Here is a 21,705-nt window from a genome sequence, read left to right as displayed (position 1 = left end):
GCACTTGTGCCACCTCACGATAGCCCTGATTCGTCGGCCGGATTACCGGCCGACCAATCAGGGCGCCTGCTGCGGGTGTCACTCCCGCAACCCGCTCCGCCCCTCTTCCGGAGGACGTGAGCGGGTGCGGGAAGACGACCCCGGGTGCTGGGGACCCCGATCCCCAGCCCCCTGTTGGGATCGGGGCCTCAGGAGCGGCGGCGGCGAGGGACAGTCCTGCAGTGTGGATCGTTGGAGGTGAGTGACAGCCTCCTGCTGTTGCTTAGCAACAGCTCCCAGCATGCAACAAGGGCATGCTGGGAGCTGTAGTTATGCAACAGCAGTAGGCAGACCACCACAACTCCCAGCATGCCCTTATGGGCATGCTGGGACTTGTAGTTTTGCAACAGCTGGAGGCACATTCTTTCTATGGAAAAGTGTACCTTCAGCTGTTGTGTAACTACAACTCCCAGCTTGCACAATCAGCTAAAGTGCATGCTGGGAGTTGTAGTGGTGCATCTGGTGGTTGCATAACTACAACTCCCAGCATGCCCGTTGGCTGTCGGTGACTGCTGAGTTGTAGTTTTGCAACAGCTGAAGGCACACTGAGTTAAGTAGTAAACCAGTGTGTCTCCAGCTGTTGCATAACTACAATCCCCAGCATCCCCAGCCAATGTAGTATGCCTCCGGCTGTTGCATAACTACAAGACCCAGCATGCCCTTCCGCTGTCCGTACATGCTGGGGGTTGTAGCTTTTGCAACAGCTGAAGGCACACTGGTTGCAAAACACTGAGTTTGTTACCAAACTCGGTGTTTCACAACCTGTGTGTCTCCAGCTGTTGCAAAACTACAACTCCCAGCATGCACTGATAGACCGTCCATGCTGGGAGTTGTAGTTTTGCAACAGCTGGATGTTCCTCCCCCCCCCCCCCCCCCTCCCAATGTGAACGTACAGGGTACACTCACATGGGCGGAGGATTACAGTAAGTATCCGGCTGCAAATTTGAGCTGCGGCAGATTTTCTGCCGCTGCTCAAGCTGCCAGCGAGAAACTACTGTGAACCCCCGCCCGTGCGACTGTACCCTAAAAACACTACACTACACTAACACAAAATAAAATAAAAAGTAAAAAAACACTACATATACACATACCCCTACCCAGCCCCCCTCCCCTCCCCAGTAAAAATGAAAAACGTCTGGTACGCCACTGTTTCCAGAACGGAGCCTCCAGCTGTTGCAAAACTACTACTCCCAGTATTGCCAGATAGCCACTAACTGTCCAGGCATGCTGGGAGTTTTATAACAGCTGGAGGCACCCTGTTAGGGGTATTCTACGCCAGTGATTCCCAATGTCCACCCCTATGCAATCCCTAATTTAGGCCTCAAATGCGCATGGCGCTCTCACTTTGGAGCCCTGTCGTATTTCAAGGCAACAGTTTAGGGCCACATATGGGGTATCGCCGTACTCGGGAGAAATTGGGCTTCAAATTTTGGGGGGTATTTTCTGCTATTACCCTTTTTAAAAATGTAAAATTTTTGGGAAATCAAGCATTTTAGGTAAAAAAAAATATATATTTTTTTTACATATGAAAAAAGTCGTGAAACACCTGTGGGGTATTAAGGTTCACTTTACCCCTTGTTACGTTCCCTGAGGGGTCTAGTTTCCAAAATGGTATGCCATGTGTGTTTTTTTTGCTGTCCTGGCACCATAGGGGCTTCCTAAAGGTGACATGCCCCCCAAAAAAATTTGTCGCTCCTTCCCTTCTGAGCCCTCTACTGCGCCCGCCGAACAATTAACATAGACATATGAGGTATGTGCTTACTCGAGAGAAATTGGGTTTCAAATAAAAGTAAAAATTTTCTCCTTTCTACCAATTGCAAAAATTCAAAAATTGGGTCTACAAGAACATGCGAGTGTAAAAAATGAAGATTTTGAATTTTCTCCTTCACTTTGCTGCTATTCCTGTGAAACACCTAAAGGGTTACTACACTTACTGAATGTCATTTTGAATACTTTGGGGGGGTGTAGTTTTTATAATGGGGTATTTCTAATATGAAGACCCTTCAAATCCACTTCAAACCTGAACTGGTCCATGAAAAATAGCGAGTTTGAAAATTTTGTGAAAAATTTCAAAATTGCTGCTGAACTTTGAAGCCCTCTGGTGTCTTCCAAAAGTAAAAACTCATAAATTTTATGATGCAAACATAAAGTAGACATATTGTATATGTGAACCCAAAAAAAAATTATTTTGAATATCCATTTTCCTTACAAGCAGAGAGCTTCAAAGTTAGAAAAATGCTAAATTTTCATTTTTTTTCATCAAATTTGGGGATTTTTCACCAAGAAAGGATGCAAGTTACCATAAAATTTTACCACCAAGTTAAAGTAGAATATGTCACGAAAAAACAATCTCTGAATCAGAATGATAACTAAAAGCATTCCAGAGTTATAAATGTTTAAAGTGACAGTGGTCAGAATTGCAAAAAACGCTCCGGTCCTTAAGGTGAAAAAGGGCTCGGTCCTTAAGGGGTTAAAGGGGTTTTCCCATCATAAACACTTGTCATCTATCTGCAGGATAGGTGATGACCATGTAATCTATGTGGGTATAACTTATGGGACCCCCACTTACCACAATAACGGTCCTGTATTCACCATTTGAATTAATGGAGTCGGACATGTGCGCTGTTGCTCTAGGCAACTGTATAGGGCTGAAGATGGCTATAAATACAGCATTCTGATTAGAGATGAGCGAACTTACAGTAAATTCGATTCATCACGAACTGCTCGGCAGTTGATGACTTTTCCTGCATAAATTAGTTCAGCTTTCCGGTGGGCTGGAAAAGGTGGATACAGTCCTAGGAGACTCTTTCCTAGGAATGTATCCACCTTTTCCAGCCCACCGGAGCACCTGAAGGCTGAACTAATTTACGCAGGAAAAGTAATCAACTGCCGAGCCGAGAAGTTCGTGACAAATCGAATTTACTGTAAGTTCGCTCATCTCTAATTCTGATATCAGGTCCATAGTTGAATTAGAGCAGCAATGTGAAAGTCTTACTGCCACTTCAGTAAAACAGTGACAAGGGACTCCTTGTTCTTAAAATTGTGGGGGGGGTCCCAGTGGTTCAATCAGTCACCTATCCTGCAGAAAAGTGAGGAGTGATGTTGGTGGAAAACAATTGCACTTAATAACATTTTTTTTTTTTTTAACCATATTAGCAACAAGATGACTAATCTCTGGAACAAAACCACAAAGGGGCTTAGCAAAAATGTGATTTAGGGTGCGTTCCCACAGGTTGTATACGCAGCGTATTTAACGCTGCATAAAATTTACGGCAGCAGCGGGAAATGCGCTGCGTATTCCTTGCTCACTATACACACAGGGCTTTCCGGCAGCAGCCCTATGTGTGCAGTGAGTTTTGGAGGCGGAGCCGCGCGTCAGACACGCCGGCACACGGCCCCGCCTCTAAAACTCACTACACACATAGGGCTGCCGCCGGAAAGCCCTGTGTGTATAGTGAGCAAGGAATACGCAGCGTATTTCCCGCTGCTGTCATAAATTTTGCGCAGCATCAAATACGCTGCGTATATGCCCTGTGGGAACGCACCCTTAATGATAGACTCCTATCAAGTGCCAGAATGTAACAATGTAAGACAGAAACAGACTAATCACGAAGATAATGCACACCCAGATAATTGAAAAAAAGACACCAAAACACAAGAATAAAAACACTTAAAAGGCTCAAAGGAACCACACTATAACAAGAGGGGAGCAAATAATGGTCTTCCTCAGACTATTCTATATACCATTGTACACGTCCTTACACTACCAAGTGATGACCCTCAACTCAGATGTGAACTATAATCACTATGAATCTGCAATGACCTGGTAATCCAAATGCTGAAATACAAAAAAAAACTGATGTACAAAAATGCAGAATAACCTTTTAATGAGGGATACCCCAGCATAGGATCATATAGCAAAAGTCTACAGTTGCACATACATAGTAAAAGTAAAATGAACCAGGTAAAAAGTTACAATGGTGAAGGTGCAGTGGCAATTAAAGGAATATAGATCAAACCAGTCTAAAAATGGGACTGTGTGTGGTAAGGGTATATGCATCACACACTTCATGTGACTTTCTCAGAGGTGTAAAGGTGTGCAATATGCTGTGCCTTGTATAGTAAAGATAAAAATCAAGAACCTGTCTGGTGTGGTGAGAGTCGGCTCCATGCCCATAACACAAACATGGAGCAAGCTGTACAAAGTAAGATGGATTCTATATTCACCCAGTAAGAAGCGTAAGAAATGGGGCTCACCTGCATGATCTACCTGTATATTCAGGTTAGTTTGGGTTACCTTCCTTCCTTTGTTTCCTTTAAGTTGTTTTTGTTCAGTTATTTGTACAGACAACACAATACCTGCTTCACATAACATCGTGTCATTTTGATTAACTGTATATAGATGCAGATTTAGTAGTATAGCTGTTTTTACATATGGTAAAATATCTTGCATGTCTTTAGATTTGAAGTGGTTTAATATCACTAGCACAGAGGAAGCGTGCAAGATACTGCAGATTGGCAACAAGAATAGAAGTTTAGCATCTACTAAAATGAATCAACAGTCTAGTAGAAGGTAAGAAGTTACCAAGACTTGTGGCTGTGCGCTTTATAGTTATGTTGCATTCATGGTCAGTCTCCTACTGTATATTGGACAAATCTCCTACTTACAGAGCTTTGTGTGTTTGCTGTTTCCCCCCCCCCCCCTTTTTTTTCTTTGAATATATTTTTACACTGTCTCTGAATGCATTGTCAGCAGGGGAGTACGTGCTCCTGGTTTTTGTTTTGCAGTCCCTGTGATGGTTAACTACGGAAATTGCTCTGGTTTTTGCTCTAATATTTCTTTGTATTTTTAGTCACAGTATTTTTACCATTCGACTTCTCAAATTAGGCCCTGGTGATGACCCCAGTGTTCTTGGTGTGTCAGAGTAAGTAATAAATCGGAGGTTACTCTTTGATCTTTCTTAGTTTTACTACGTATTACCCACAATCTTTTTAGTAGTATTTCAGGATCAGTATTGTAACAGCTTCAGCTGACACTATTGACATCATGCCTTCCTGTGTTTTTGTGCAGGATGTCTTTGTGTGATTTGGCTGGATCAGAACGTTGTAATAAAACACAAACTGTTGGCGACCGTCTGAAGGAGGCTGGAAACATAAATAACTCTCTGCTCATCCTTGGCAAATGCATTGCAGCTCTGAAGCAGAGCCAGAACCCAAAGTGAGTTTATGAACATACCTGGCTGCACAGTATTGCAAGGTGCATATGCTTGGCAGTAGGTAGCCTCTTGGCAGCTGTGTCTATTGATGTGATGTGTGAACAGAACTATACAATTCTTAAAGGAAGAAGACTCCGCGGCACTGGAATGTGATGCAATTAAAGGGTTCTTTATTGTGGCATAGCAGTAACAGAGGTGTATACAAGCAGCCAAGCGCAAGTTTCGTGTCAGACGCTTTCTTGTGTGGCATGCCTCGAGAAAGTGTCTTCTGACGCAAAACTTGCGCTTGGCTGCTTATATACACCTCTGTTACTGCTATGCCGCAATAAAGAACCCTTTTATTGCATCACATTCCAGTGCCGCGGAGTCTTCTTCTTCCTTTAAGAATTATTAGCTGTTGCTGCTTTCTGCTGAGCACGGGATTGCTGGATTCGGTCTCGGTTCATCCTATATACATAGGTACTACGTGAGCTGGTGCGGGGAAAAACATTCTTTCTCTGTGATTAAAGAACTATACAATTGTTTGTTGTGTTTATCTGTAAGCTTGGGATCTTCTATAAATACAGTGTTTTCTTACCTCCAGGAAAGCTAGCTATGTTCCATTCAGGGAAAGCAAACTCACCAGGCTATTTCAGCCCTTTTTCTGTGGAAAGGGAAAAGCCTGTATGATTGTGAACATTAACCAGTGTGCTTCTACTTATGATGAAACACTGCATGTCATGAAGTTCTCTGCTGTTGCTAAACAAGTAAGTATAATGGCAGAAGCGTGGATTACTTAATGTAGCAATTGTTTAAAAAAAAAAAAAAAATCAACTGTTTTTAAGGGGTACTCCACTAGAGAACTTTTTTTTAATCCTTCCAGTACTTATTAGCTGCTGTATACTACAAAGTTCTTTTCTTTTTTAATTTGTCTGACCACACTGCTCTCGGACACCCCTATCCATGTCGGGAACTGTCCAGAGCAGGATAGGTTTTCTGTGGGGATTTGCTCCTGCTCTGCATAGTTCCTGACATGGAGAGAGGTGACAGAAAACTTCCTCTGTAGTATACAGCAGCTAAGTACTGTAAGGATAAAGATTTTTTAATAGAATTAATTTACAAATCTGTTTTAATTTTCTGGAACCAGTTGATTAAAAAAAAAAAAATAAATTCTCGGTCACTCTTCATTGGTAGCGGCTGCCTCTGCAGGAGTTCCTTTCTGGCTCACCTCTAACAGCCTTTCTGTCACTCCGTTCTGTACTTTCCCCACTGTGGGGGTCGGCAGCTCGCTGGGTGTTCAGCCGACAGAGTTCTGGGGGTTATGGCGGCACATGGCTCCGCCCTTTTTCTCCCCCTGAACCACTGCGCTAACCGGAGGCCAAGCAGCACCTCCTAATATTCAGGGGGTTGTGGCAGCAGTAGCGATGTCCTTCTCCCTCTGAACAGCGCACTGACCGGGAGGTCAGGCAGCTCCCCCTCTCCAGGTTTGCACGCCCCACGGATCTTGCTGCGACCGGCGGGTGCTTACCCGCGGCCATGCTGAGGTACGCCTCCAGCGGCATTAGCTCCACCCCTCCACCATGGCGAGGGTTGGTGGCTCCGTGGTCTCCCTGAGCTCCCTCCCGCTCTTGTTCCTTGGTATCTGAGCTGAGTGGCGCTGTGCTTCTTTGCGCGCTATTCCTGGCAGTCACTGCTTCTCGGGCTCCAGTGCGTCCATTTTCCTGTGTCCCTGCAGAAGGTGCGTGGTGCTGGCATCCTCGCCCTTCTAACTTGGGAGATCTTGCGGACTGTATCAGTGCCAGGTGTAATATCTAAGGGAAACGTGGGGAGCTAGGCCATTCACTGTTTTTGATTAAAAAAAAAAAAAAAAAAAACTCCTTCTGCGTCTGACGCCTTCTTGTGGCCAATGAGTAAATTCTGCTCTTATTTTCCATTTCTACTTGTGACATCCATTCACTATTACAGCCTTGGCCTTTTCAGCTTAATATCTATTGGGGGGGGTTGTTTTCAGCTTAATATCTGTTCGGGGGGGTTGTTTTTGTTTTCTGTCGCCCTGTATGGGCTCTGACATGGCAATTTACTTTGAGTCGGTTGAGGTATGCCTCTGGCATACCTAATTTCAGAAGGGTTCTCACTGTCAGGCTGTGTATTTGACCCGCCGTGGCGGGTCCTTGCCAGGGATTTCACCTGGGTTACGGTCAGTGACTGTCCTGTACCACTGAGCACCATGACATATCTGTCATGTCCGGTGACCCATCTGGGTTTCTTGGCTTGTGCATACCATTTTCTCTCTTTCACATCTGTGGCTAGCGCCTCGGATCCCCACGTTCAGTGTGTGTGGTCTCCCTGGAAGTATTCCTGCGTGGGCAGGGACTGGACCTAATATGATGACGGACAGTAGTCTCATCTGTCTCTAATTTCGCAGCTGCCACCTCCGCGGCTGGTTGCAGTACCCCACTACTAGTGCAAGGTGTCTGCTGGACTGACCCGTTGTCTACTATGGACCCATACCAGTAGGCCAGACAGTGGTCTGTATGGTTTTTTTTCTACAACCTGTCACTTATCCAAGGAGCTGATATATCTGCGGCTGGAGTTCCGGTAGCTCACTGCTAATGAGCGGTGTCTGGAGGGGTAACCTGGCGTGTTCTCATGGACCCTCTGCAGGGTGAAGCGGATACAATCCACGGCTCCTTAGCCTCCCCCCAATCTCTCAGGATAATGGGGTTTCCTGCCCTTCCACATGTGTCAAAGGGGCACAGTTATTGCCTATCTGACTGTCCCTTATCTCCAGCACCTGAAGGGGCACTCATCCCATCAGACCGCTGTCTGCACTGTCTTGCCACCCTCAGTCTCCCATCTCAGGGCTACCGCTTGCTTGGCTGTTTTTTTTTCCCCATACCTCACTGTTGGTGTTAGGAATCTGTAGGAGTTACTGATGCCAGTAAGCCAGACATTGTCTGCATGGTCTCCTATTCCACCGGGTCGCCCATCAGATCGGCCACACTCCTGTGCCCCACTTTCTGGGGGAGGGTTTGAAGGAGTGACTATTTGTTCAGGAATCCTCTCCAGTCAGCTAGTCAGAAGTTCAGGTATCCCACTGCCAAGGAGTAGTTCTGAGTGAGTCACCCCTTGTTGCTCCAAGGGCCCTATAGATCGTGCCAAAGGCTGGTTGGTGAGGTTCCCTACCTTACCAGGTCCCACTTTACATGCCTGCTGCTCCCATGGCCTCTTCCCCATTCCTGCCGCTCCTGTGACTGCAATCCGGTGACTCCCTTCAATGTGAAGCTTCACATAGTGTCTCTGTCGGTTCATTGGGCCATATGTCAGACTGTCTGCATTGTTCCTGCTCCACATACATGCTTCATATCTTGCATCTGCGATGGCAGTCTTGGTGTGTAATACCTTTAGGAAATGGGGTGTGGGCATCTCCTGCAGGTTTCATGGCCTTTCACAGAAACAGCAGTACTCTGTTCCCCTTTCTATGGGTGCAACGTTGGTCTGCTAGGGACATGGTTGTGACCTACCATAGGGTACTGAGCCTGTCTCCCGTACTGACGGATTTTTGGTGGTCTGCAGTCTTGGTACCCCACTACTCATGAGGTAACTGTGTCCCTGCGTCTAAGGCCCCCTGCACGTGTTCAGCCAACCTTCCCTTCTGTTCGTGGGATGTGCCTCAGGCCTTCCTGTGGTCTTGTTTCCGTAGCTCTGCGGTAGTTGAGTACCTCTGTTCTGGCATGGGGCCTGGTGGGGGCCCCCCTCCATGTCTCTTCCCTGGGTTCCTGCTCAGGCTGGCTCAGGCGCCTGTTCTGTTGCCTTAGACGGCAGTGTTGGCTCCATTGGTGCCCTTCTGGTCCAGGGTTTCACCCTGAGGGGGTGTTTCTCAATGCTGTTGGTTGCTGTGTATCTGTGCGTGCTCCTACCTTGCATTCGTAGTCACTTCTTTGTATCTTTGCCCAGCTCCGGTGTCCAGAATTCCAATCCCTCTGGATGCTCATTGGCTCCTCCATACCTTGATGTGTGGTCGGAGTTCCTGGGGGCTTTTGTTCCTTTTGTTCCATTGCCGTAGGGTGTCATTTACCTTGTTCCTTCAGTGCTTGGCACACTTTGACATCCCCCTTCCTCGGGGTACGGGGATCAGGGAGTTTGGCTGGTCAGTGCCTATCTAGCACCACCTTTTTTGGGCCCTGCCTTTACTCTCCTCCTCACTCGGTGCAATCTCCCTGGAAGCTGTGTTCATCCTTCCCCTTGACATTGTCTGTTGTGCTGCACTGACACCACAGTCTTTTGGAATAAACAATCCAAAGACAGCAAGAAAACCGGCACTGCAAAAACTGCACTAAGAGAAATGTCCACGCACCTGGGATGCACTAGTATAATCGCAACTGGAACAATGCATGGTGCTCACGTGAAAAAAAGTCCATTGAGGTAGTAATACTGTGCATAGAATATGAATCGGAGCACTCGCCCAATCACTCCTGGTTCCGGTAACTTCCAAGATGTTGTTGTCTTTGGATGGTAACTGAGAGGTGGTACATGGTAACGGGCCATCTACTGCTTCCCCGCTAACATCCGAAGAGGACAACATCTCGGAAGTTACCAGAACCAGAAGTGACTGGGTGATTGCTCAAATTCATTTTCTATGCACAGTCTTTTGGAATAACCTTCCAGTGCCCATAAACTGGGAGTTCCAGCTGGGTTCCCTTTTAGTTTCCCCCTCAGTTCCCATCATGACTGGATGTTCCTTCAGAGTGCTCTGGTCCACTCGGACCCCTAGACTCCAAGGCCAGTTAGTCTCCTTGTCGTGGACACTATCCTAGGATTCTTCCTTCCGCCTGCTTTGGGGTCCTTGTACTCCCTAGATGAAGAGTGTTCCGGTCATCCGGATTCTACCAGTGGAGCGACTTTTTAGTCTCCCGGGTGCTCGCGGCGGGCCCCTGGGATAGGGGTTTTGAGTCTGCAGATGTTCCGGTCATTGATCTTCTGCACCAGGCTTCCCTAGAGCTGGTTTGTCTTTCTTTTTTTCAAGTGGTTTTCTGGTCTCCACCTTCTGTGCTCTCCTTCTGCTCAGGTGTACTCTGCTCTCTGGCGTTTTTTTTATTTTTATTTATTTTTATTTTTTTGCCATGTTCCTTGGAATCTGACTATGGATGGGGTTCTCTTGTTGTGCCCTCTTCCATCTTTGATTTCCAGTCGGGCTAGACCTTTGTCTGGTTCTTTTTTCCTTGGCATTGTGTTCCTACTTCCTCCAGGGTTGTTCTGGCCCATCTGGCTTCCGAATCGACATCTTCTTGTCTATCCTATATGGACAGTAGGTTTAGAGTCTCTGCGAAGCACGGTCCCTTCCTTGGCGTCCTAGTCAATCTCCATGGCGGGGGATCTTCCGGGAGCTCAGTTTCTGGGCCTTGGTTATCTCTGGCCTGGGGTCTCATCCGCAGGCCTTATGGACAAGTGGGTTCTGTCTCGGGACTGATTTTCCCCCGCCCCCCCCCCCTTGCTAGTGGTGGTTCTTCCCACCCTACGGGACTGCTTTGGTACATCCAATCAGTATAGGTGTGTGCCCAAGAAAAGGAGATATCTATATATTTTTTTTTTTTGTGCTCAACGTAAAATATTTCTCGTAGCCTTCATTGGGGGACACCGCACCCACCCATTTCTTTATTTATAATCCGGGATTCTTTTCCTTGGGACAAGGCTTCTCCTACTGCTTTGTGACAACTGATTACCTCACTTCCAGTGGGCGGGTATATCCTGCCAGGGAGGAGCCGACTTTTTTTTTTTTTTTTTTTTTTTCCTAGTGGGAAGAACATATACCCATCAGTATAGGTGTCCCCCCCCCCCCAATGATGGCTACGAGAGATTTTACGGTGAGTAAAAAAAATCTTTCCAGTGGAGTACCCCTTTAAAGGGGTATGTGGTGCTCTGGATAGTGCCACAGTCTGTGTTTTCTTAGCAAAAAGATAATTTGCTTGAAAAGGGTTAACTTGATGTATACAAACATTTAAGAAGCTTTGGCCAAAACATTAATGTTGTGAATGATTAGAATGCTTTTTGTGTTCCTGGAGCTACAATTTTGTGTTCAATTTTTAGGTTGTTCAGACAATTCAGCCACGGAACTTTGATTTCATAAACCCAAGAATTGTTGGGAAAGATGGCAAGATTATAACAGAAATTGATGCAAATCTGTCGATGGAGGATCTTCTTTCTGAGGATGAAGATGAGGAAATGGATATTTCAGTTGCAAGTGCCGAGGTAACCATTCTGTGGAATAATGTCTCCAACATGTCTCTTTTTATGCCCCTCTCACAAGTTCCTTATGACAAGGATTCTATGCCTTAGTCCTTATAAAATTTGCTAATTAATTACAATACAAGTAAATATTCATCTAAGGAATCTAAGTGCCAGATACAGATTTCTAAGAAATGTTTTTTTTTTTTTTTAAACTCGTTTTTATTGAAAAGGAATTACAAATTTACAAAAACAGCACAGTCGCAAAATTATTCCACGTACGGCAATATAGTACAATTTCATCCAAATGGAACATCGGAGTGTGTAGCAGACAAAAGAAAATGTCACTGGATAAAGCATACCAAACAATACAAACTTGTATAGACTAACCGGAACATACTCCTTCTCAAGCACTGTAGCATAGCAATATACTTGACTGCACGTGGGATAGAAATCAAATGAGTAATCAAAAACATCAGGCAAGCACTCTATAATAACCAACCGGCCAGCGTGACCAGGTCGGTATGGCATAAAGTTATTATGAGACACTTAGAGCGAAGGTACAGTATTTAAAAGGGGGAGCCAAAGGAACCAGAGGTCATCATAGATGTATATGCCGAGGGAGAATAACGGGTAAGAGGGGATCCACACCAAAGGCCCCACACCTTATTAAACTTTTCAGGGCAGTTTCTATGCTTATAGACCAACTGTTCATAGGGGATAATGTTATTAACCAAGTTCTTCCATTGTGAAAGAGATGGGGGGTCTAGGAGCCATCCACCGCAAGGCAGTGGCTTTCCTACAAGGAACAGCACCTCACGAAGGAATATTCTCACGTGATGCTGCCAGGACTCCTCTGGTAACACTCCAAAGCGGCAAATCAGGGGCTCCAAGGGTACCGGAATAGAGATAAGGGAGGATAAAAAACTGATAACCTCTTGCCAAAACGATTGAAGGAAGGGACACTGCCACAACATATGCCAAAAGTCCGCATCCAGGGCATGGCACCTAAGGCATTCACCAGAGAGGGTACACGCCCCATTCTACATAATCTTACCGGAGTAAGGTAACAATGATGTATATACAACTGAATAAGCTTATTATTGGCAGCCGAAGATACAGAGATATGGGAGGACAGCACCTCCGTCCAGTCCTCCGCAGTCAAAGAGGGAATATGCTCCCTCTAATACTCCTCAGAGGTGTCACGAAGTTTGGCAATTTTAGTTCTAGTGAGGTGGGTGTAAAGAATAGAGATCAAACCCCTCGGGCCTTGCAATCGTAGAACACCTATAAGTGGATAGTCAGAAATAGGTCTAGGGGATGGAAACTGCATTCAGTGCGTGGCAGATTTGAAGATACTTATAGAATGCAGTGCGAGGTACCTGAAAGTCTTGCTGTACCTGAGAAAAGGTCTTAAGAGTATCCTCACTATACAAGTCACCCAGTCTACTAACCCAGTGTGCAGTCCTGAAAGGGGGGGTCTACGGCATCAGCCAAGTTCGTAAAGTGGGGATTATGCCATAAAGGGAGATCGGCCTTGATGTCGGAATAGGAAACAGTTGACTGCGATTGTCGCCACACCTGCAAAGCAAGTTTATGCAAGGGACGTGTGCCCCTACCCAAAACAAAGGAGCCAGACCTAAAACCATTCACCATCACACGGGCAGTAGGGGAAGAATATAAAATAGACACCCAACGAGTAAATCCTGGGCCAAAGCCGAAACGGCCCAGAACTGCTAGCAAATACCCCCACTCCACCGAATCGAACGCCTTGGCTGCATCTAGTGAGACCAAGGCCCAATTCTCCTGCAGTGCCACCCCCAATTGAATCGCTACCTGCAGACGTCTGATGTTTTCAGAGGTACATTTACTGGGCATGAAACCTGATTGGTCCTTATGGACAATGGACAGTATCGCCCTGTTCAATCAATTGGCAAGAATTTTCGTCAGTATTTTATAGTCAACATTGACCAGGGAAATGGGTCGATATGAACTACACAGGAAGGGATCTTTATCAGGCTTAAGCAAAACCACTATGTTAGCATCATACAAAGAGGGAGGGAGGTGACCCAAATCATATGCTGAGTCGTACATAGCTTTCAAAGGGGCCTTCACCAGCTCAGCATATTTAACAAACACCTCTACAGGGAGGCCATCATGCCCAGGCGCCTTACCCCTCTGCATGTCAGACAAAGCCTCCGAAATCTCATCTCATCTCATGGGAGCGTCCAGCAGGGAAACAGTCAGAGGACAGTGCAGGGAACTGTATAGCGTTAAAGTAGGAGATGAGGTCAGCATCCGAGTATGTCACCCGAGATGCATACAGAGAGGCGTAATATGGCTCAAACCGCTGAGCTATAAGCTCGTTAGACATGAACAATTGGCCTGACTCAGAAGCAATTTTAAGAATAGGGGGCATGGCCCGGTTTTGATTAACCAGGTGAGCCAATAACTTGCTAGATTGGTTTCCGTGTTCAAAATAGAATTGTTTAGTGAAAAATAATTTACGGTTGTGCTTTTCATTAAGGTGAAGCCTGTATTGCCTGCTAGTGGATAGCCATGCATGCTTATTCAATTCAGTAGGGTCCGCTATATAGGTGGCCTCCAGTTCCATACACGAGCGTGCCAGCTCCACCTCCCTGATAGACTACTCCCTTTTAATAGAAGAAATGGAGGATTTCAAACAGCCTCTCAGGTAGGCCTTGAGAGTCTCCCATAACAATAAAGCATCAGATACCTGATGATGCACAGCAAAGAATGTCTGTAGCTGATCAGGTATTATGTCCTTAGGGCCTAAAAGCTGCAACCAGAAAGAATGCACCTTCCACCTCCGAGCACCAATCTCCTGGGACAGCCCGATATCCACCACCAAAGGGGAGTGGTCAGAGATGGCACGTGGCCCAAAAGACACATTTTGCACCAGGGTGTAAAATAAGGAGTTGCAACAGGCCAAATCTATCCGTGACAGGGCATTACTACCAATAGAGTAACAGGAATGTTGGATTAGACGGGGAAACCTGCATCTAAAAACATCCAGCCAGCCCACCTCTAGCAAGAAGGAGGCTAAAGGAGTAGGAGTATGTGGCCTGGACAATGGAGGTGTTGCATGGAAACGGTCCATAAGAGGGTCAGGGGCAATATTTAAAATCGCCCAAGTAGAACACTCGGGCATGGGGGAAGCCTGCAGCAAACAGCTGCCAAATGCAGCACCTCCAGTGTAGCGCGGGGGGGGGGGGGTTGGAATATACACACCAATCCGGACGAACGGGGTATTGTTAATAAATTTGTGCACAAAAACATATCTGCCCGCTGCGTCCACGCGGACATGGTCCACCTCCCACCTCAACGATCTATGTACCAGCAGAGAAACACCCCTTGAGTATGTGGAATAGCAAGAGTGGCTCGCCCACTGAACCCATGACTTATTAAAAATACTCAAATTATCAGGAACTATATGGGTTTCTTGGAGGCATATAATATGGGGGTTATGATCCCGTAAATGTGAGAAGACCAGGGCTCTCTTTTTCGGCGTCCCCAATCCCCTGACATTCCAAGTAAGAAACCTTATGTTAGCCATACATATAGAATAGAAACATGGGCACGCAGGAGGAGGAGGCAACAGACTATGAAGTAAATAAAAGAGCGCTTGTACCTGAAAACATAGAATAAAGTGTGTCCCACTAACAGTAAGTATAATAGGGCACCCACACAATCAAAGGCGCAAAGAACACATAAACATAAAGAAAGCAAACGAGTCCAACAGTGGATATGGTTGAATCAGCATAGTGGCTCTAGGCCATGTGGGGGGAGCCCGTGTAAGTTCTATGAAATGAAGGCCCGCTGACCCTCCGGCCCCCACCATATCAAACAAGGGAAACGGAAAACCATGGGATGTCAGCCCCAGAGTCCGCAGCAGCTCTCAATACTCTAAGATACAATCAAAGGAGGAAAAACAAAAATAAATCGAGTATAGGAGGGAGGGGAAGGGAAAAAGAGGGGCAAGAGAAAAGAAAAACACAAAAAAAGGGGGGGGGTGAAGAATATTTAAAGGGGAAGCCTCAGGAAAAATGGAAAAGACTAGCAAACTGCAGGTGGAAGAAGACATAGTCCCGGCAAGGTGGAGAAGTAATACTCATCAGTCCCAGAGAAATAGTGTCCAGGTCCAGATTCAAACACGGAGCAACAAAAGGGAGATTCAACGTCTAGGAGATCCTCTGCGGCGTCTGGCCCATTCAGCAGCTTCCCCATGATCTGTGAAAAATATTGCACGATCACCATCCACAACCCTGAGACATGCAGGGTAAGCCATAGAGTAAACGACTCCCAGGTCTCTCAGCTTGCGTTTGACCTCCACAAATGTAGCCCTGCGTCGTTGGAGGTCCGCCGAAAAATCGGGGGGAAAATAGAAATCTTGGCGTTGTCATAGGTGATGTCAGGAGCCCTCCTGGCCAAACGGAGAATAAGGTCCCGGTCATTGCAATTCAATATTCTGGCAAGCAAGGGCCGTGGAGGGGCCCCTGGAGGAGGAGGCTTAGCAGGGACAGTGTGCGCTCTCTCCACAGTAAAAGCAACTGAGTAGGAAGCATCAGGAAAAATGTCCTTGAGCCATTGCTCCACAAAATCCCCGGGCACCGAGCCCTCAGATCTTTCTGGCATACCAATAATGCGGATATTATTTCTCCTCAGTCTATTTTCCAAATCATCATTTTTCTGCCTGCACAGTTCAAGTTGAGAAGTTAGATCAGAAATAGAGGTAAGAACTGGGGCCAGGGTATCTTCAATGGCAGAAATTCTCCCCTCAGTGTTAGTAACCCTCTCTCGCAGGGCCTGCATATCCTGTCGGAGTAGTCCCACATCAATCTTTACCACCTCAATCTTGCCCGTGAGAGCCGTCTGGCAGGAGGTTATGGCGGCCAGCAGCTGTGCAGATACCTCTCAGGGTTAGCTCCGGTACAGGCTCTCCGTCCGCCGATGACTCAGGGCTGTGAGGAGAGGAAGCAGGGTGCAGCCTTGTGGGTATGTGTGAGGTGCGGGCACCATCTTGGGCTGAGGCTCGTGCAAACTCGCAGAGTTTCTCAGCAGCCACGCCGCCCTTGTTCCAAGAAGGATACTGTCTGGGAGATATCCCGGGGCACTAGGGTCAGTTCCAGAGTAGAAAGCGGGCCGAAATATCTGCAGGATTTATCCAACTACGGGCGTAGGAGCGGGAGCTACAGCTCTATGCGACCGCTCATGTCCGGCGCTAGCCACGCCCCCCCCCCCCCCTCGATTTCTAAGATGTTTACTTGTTAATATAAGGCAACATCTAAAAAAAAAAAATTTAATATCTAGAGACCAGGTTCTGTTGTAAGGAACGGACACAGCACTGATTATATATATGTGTGTATATGTATATGTGTGTGCTAAAAGAAAAGCATAGTTAATGAAATTAGCAATTACTCACATTAATCATGAGTAAATTGAGCAAGTTGTTTAACTTAAAAAAAACAGATATAGCAACACAAGTTGAGCTCTATCAAGAGTGTTTTGTATGCTACGATCTAAGGCAAATGACCATATACAGTGGTCCCTCAACATATGATATTAATTGGTTCCAGGAGAACCATCATATGTTGAAACCATCATATGTCGAGTACATATGTCTATGTAAAAATAGTAATTGGTTCTGGGGCCTCGGAACCATTGTATGTTGAATACATATCTCTATGGGAAACTGCCAATTGGTTCTGGGATGACCATTGTATGTGGAGTGTATGGGGAGTGTTAAACAAACCAGGGTGCCGCCAGCTGTTGCACAACTACAACTCCCAGCATGCATGTACAGCCATTGACTGTCTGGGCATGCTGGGAGTTATAGTTTTGCAACAGCTGGAGGCACACTGATAGGGAAACATTGATGTATGGGGTGTATTGTGTGTCTATGTATTGTATGTGATGTGCAACATTGCATACAGTACTGTACAGTTCTTTAAATACCTTCAGGGGGGGACAGAATGTCCTCCATTACGATCCTGCCGACTACAGCTCTATAGGAAAGGAAGGGGAGCAGCTCATTGGATGCCTGCAGCAAGATGCTGCAGGCTATTGGCTATGGCTGCACTGGGGGGGCGGGGCTTACACAGCTCACAGTGGAAGCCTGCGTGAGCTAGCAGGACAGCATGTGAGTAACAGGAGGCAGAACTGGGCACATTATACAACTATCTGTCATTTGCTGAAGTTGTCAGCGCTGTCAGATAGCTGTTTGTACGATGGCCCCGACACACAGCAGCATCATATGTCGAGGCTGCCTTCAACATACGATGGGCTCTGAGAGGCCATCATATGTTGAAATGATCATATGTTGGGGCCATCAAGGGATCACTGTAAATGGAATCTTTATTTTTGGAGGAGGTAAGTACATACAAGGATTAGTCCCAATGTGTAGAGATGACTAAGATTCCAATTGTGTTGTCCTGATTGTATGTATCGAATCTTTGATAAGTAACTGGCAACAGTCTGCATTTTGTGATTTTTGTGTATGTATAGTCAGCACTGGTCTGAAATGTTTGCCACAAGCAACTTAAAGGGTACCTCTCATCAAATAAACTTTTGATATATTTTAGATTAATGAATGTTGAATAACTTTCCAATAGCATGTTAATGAAAAATATGCTTCTTTCTATTGTATTTTTCCCGATCAGTCCTGTCAGCAAGCATTTCTGACTCATGCTGGAGTCCTAAACACTCAGAGCTGCCAGACTGCTTTGTTCACAGCCAAACAGGCTGTGAACAAAGCAGGCTGGCAGCTCTGAGTGTTCTCCTTTGTGAACAAAGCAGACTGGCAGCTGGTAGTGTTTAGGACTCCAGCAGGAGTCTGAAATGCTTGCTGCCAGGACTGGTAGGGAGACCCCTAGTGGTCATTTCTTCAAAGTGGAAAATTAAATAGAGAAAAGCATATTTTTTAACATGCAATTGTACAGTTATTCTTCATACATTAATCTAAATATATCAAAAGTTTTTTTTTTGATGAGTTACCCTTTAATCTAAAAAAGTTATATAGGAATAGGATCAGTTGGTAAGTACACCCCTTAACCAACTACAGTACGGTATTTTCTGAAAGTTGGTGGTGACTCTGACTCAAATCTTCTGATTCCTGCAATAGTGAAGGTACATGGAGCTTTTTTGAGGTTTGATCGGTCTGTGTAGAGGGTTTTTATCTGTGGTTAGTGACAGAGATCTCATACAGAGGTTCTTACACCGCAAAAGCCATATTGGGATAGTTCAACAGGTCTTGTCGGCATCTAACTACTGATACAAACCCTCTGCCTCAGACAGATCAAACCCTCAAATGTGCTCTATATACCTTCACTCTTGCCCAGAGTCGCCATCTAGACTACATTTTGGAGAATAACTCTGTGTACTGTACTCTTAACACAGGACTTTTTGGATTTAGTGGCTTGTGGCACACATTTGAGACAATTGCTTCACATCACTACAGACTGTTTCCGTTTTCTAATTGAAATAAACACATCGGGACAGCACAACTAGAACTATCTTGCTAATCTCTAAACATTGGAACTAATGAATACTTATATGGACATATACCTCCTCCATAAATCAAGATTCCATTAAAAGTTACATTCTGTAAATCTTAGCATACAAAACACCTATCTACTGAGCATATTGTCACATAAAACTGCTCTTTATCGAGCGCAATCTGTGTTGCTATATGGGCTTTTAGAAGTTGAGCAACGGACAAGCATTAGCTTCTCTTCTAGTACACTTTCTATCACTTCTGTGCCTATTTCTTACAACAGGACCTAGTATCGTTTTAGAGATTTCCTCTACATATTTTATAGAGGTTTTATTTAAACTGGCAATTGTTAAGATTTCTGTAGCGAGGAAATCCTTATGAGCCGGCATCTTCATCTTCTTCCCCGGCAGGGAAGATTTCTGTAGCTGCAAGGGCAGTAAAGTTTTTCGTTTACCCTTATTATATTAACTGGCAATTTTGTTAATTTTAAATAAATTAGTTTGATTTATTCTAATTAAAATTTTCCTTGACATAAATGAGAACTTTTTTTTTCCCCAAAAATTTTCATCCATGGTTGTAGTTTTTTTTTTTTTTTTGTGTGTGTGACCTCAGTATTAATACTTTTCTATAGCCTAGTGACATTAGTGTGCTGCTCACAGTAGAATTGTTAATTTTCTACAGGTACATGTCAGATTTGCTGTAGACCTTTCTGTCTGGGTAATCTCCTAAGGGTATGCTTCTAGTAGAGATGAGGGAAGTTACAGCAATTTGTCACAATCTTCTGGGCTCGGCTGTTGCTGACTTTAGCCTGTATCCACCTTTTCCAGCCCACCGGAGCTCATGAAAGCTGAACTAATTCATGCAGGCTAAAGTCAGCAACCGCCGACAAATCGAATCGCTGTAACTTTGCTCATCTCTAGCTCCTAGGTTCAGAAATCAGTCTAAGGTCTATAAATTTGTATTTTGTACATTCCTGTTGATCTCATAGGATCTATTGAGAAAAATTGAAGAGCTTAAAGAAAAGCTGATGTCTGAAAGGCAAAACAAACTACTACTTGAAATGCAGATAAGAAAAGAGATGGGGGAAGCAATGTATCAGCAGATGGTTCAACTTGATGAGACTTGGAGGTACTTTGTGTGTGTGTGTGTGTGTGTGTGTGTGTGTGTGTGTGTGTTGCAGCCCCCCTCAAAATTATTTTTTTTTTTTTTCACAATGATACATGCAATGAGACAAAGGTGGTTATGTGAACATGAATAAAGATGTATTGCATTGTTGAGGCAATACCTACTGTATGTGTTCCTTTCTGATAAGATACTGCCCTGCCAGAGTAGTCAGGTAGGCAAGTCGAATAGTAGCTAGGTATCAGTTAAAGTGCCTTACACTGTATGTAAAACTAAAGAGCCTCTGCTGCTCTCTTCTCTGGAAAATACCTTTAGTATTCTAAGCTAAGATAACTTCACATGTTTCAGGCATAGCCTCAGAATTCTGCCAAGTATTTTACATGCTGTTGTGGACACAGGTAAGCACCATTTAATGGGAATTATCAGTGGTCTTTCTAAAGACACTTTAAATGTGAACACAGTCCAAAGAGAAGTTGGCACTGCCCTGCATTCAATGGAGATACAATAAGTCCACAGCTAACACACCTTGTAAATTTCAGCTGTGCTGTACCAATGTGGTGCTCAATCCATAAAACATTTATCCAAGCCACACATGAATGGAGGTTGGCACTCACTTTTTCTCCACGTACAGTGAAGGTTATTAAAACAGTCTGGTCACCGATCCATCTCTGGATCAGTGACTCGTCTGTTTTAATAAAGTTCAGTGTACACTGAGAGCAAGTGAGTGCCATCCTCCATTCTTTCTTTTGTGGCTTGAAATAAGTTTAATGGCACTTTTCTCTATCTGCTCCATTGGGGGAAACAGACCTTAGGTGTATGCTGTTGTTGCTAGGAGACTTGACACTAAGGAAATCAAAAAGTCTGCTCCTCCCAGCAGGATATACCCGCCTACAGAGCCTGAGGTAATCAGTTTAAGCTTAGTGTCGCAGGAGATGGACACTAGTCTGGGGTTCTCCCCAGACTTGGTCTAACATTTTTTTTATTTTTTGCAGAATAGGGACGTTTAGTTTTTCTTATTCCCTTTTTGTTTTCCTGTTTTCAGGTGGGGACTCAGGAACAAAGTGTTCACTGTTTCCCCAATTGCGATTCAGGGGGCACAGACATCGTGGATGTACTGTCAAGCCCCTCTCGCCAACGGCCAGCGCTTGGGGTTGTACCTTATGGGTCCGGGTCCCTCACTTTTCCCTGCTCGTCTCACTTTTCAAGCCCGGCATGATGCAGGTGACAAAAAGCTGGCTGAATCTCTTCAGCCAATCAGAGCTGTGCGGGGGACTGGAGGCCAATCAGAGGCGCTCCAGTCTAACCCGGCCCCTCTCTTCTGATTGGTCCTGCTGTCCCTGCTTTTCTCACAGCAGCTGCCTGGTGGGGGACATGGATGCTGGTGAGATTACCCTATTTTTTCCACGTCTGCTGTCCCTCCCTCTAAGCAGGTACCTGGGGCCCTGGTCACCTACTATACTTGTAAGGGCTGCAATGCAAAATGCCTGGGTCTGTTGAACCCACTTGTTCCGCCTGCACCCCCTGACCCTCCTGGTATTCCTATTCAGGATGCTCTCCCAGACCCAGTGGGCTCTGCTGCCCCTCCAATGTGGGCGTCTTCCCCCTCTATTT

General features: G+C 45.4%; 1 protein-coding gene across 3 annotated transcripts in view; it reads left to right on the top strand.

Moving 5' to 3' along the window:
- LOC130272700 (kinesin-like protein KIF20A) overlaps positions 1–21,705 on the top strand; it is a 96,150-nt gene that overhangs the window by 45,255 nt on the left and 29,190 nt on the right. For all 3 annotated transcript variants that reach the window (XM_056518564.1, XM_056518565.1, XM_056518566.1), the window contains exons 9-14: positions 4,501–4,612; positions 4,893–4,964; positions 5,111–5,257; positions 5,839–6,001; positions 11,322–11,483; positions 19,961–20,100. In XM_056518564.1, coding sequence (XP_056374539.1) covers positions 4,501–4,612; positions 4,893–4,964; positions 5,111–5,257; positions 5,839–6,001; positions 11,322–11,483; positions 19,961–20,100 — 796 coding nt within the window. The remainder of the gene's footprint in view (positions 1–4,500; positions 4,613–4,892; positions 4,965–5,110; positions 5,258–5,838; positions 6,002–11,321; positions 11,484–19,960; positions 20,101–21,705) is intronic.

The sequence above is a fragment of the Hyla sarda genome, chromosome 5, assembly GCF_029499605.1.
Source record: "Hyla sarda isolate aHylSar1 chromosome 5, aHylSar1.hap1, whole genome shotgun sequence".
Lineage (NCBI taxonomy): Eukaryota > Metazoa > Chordata > Amphibia > Anura > Hylidae > Hyla > Hyla sarda.
This window is presented reverse-complemented; position numbering and strand designations above follow the sequence as displayed.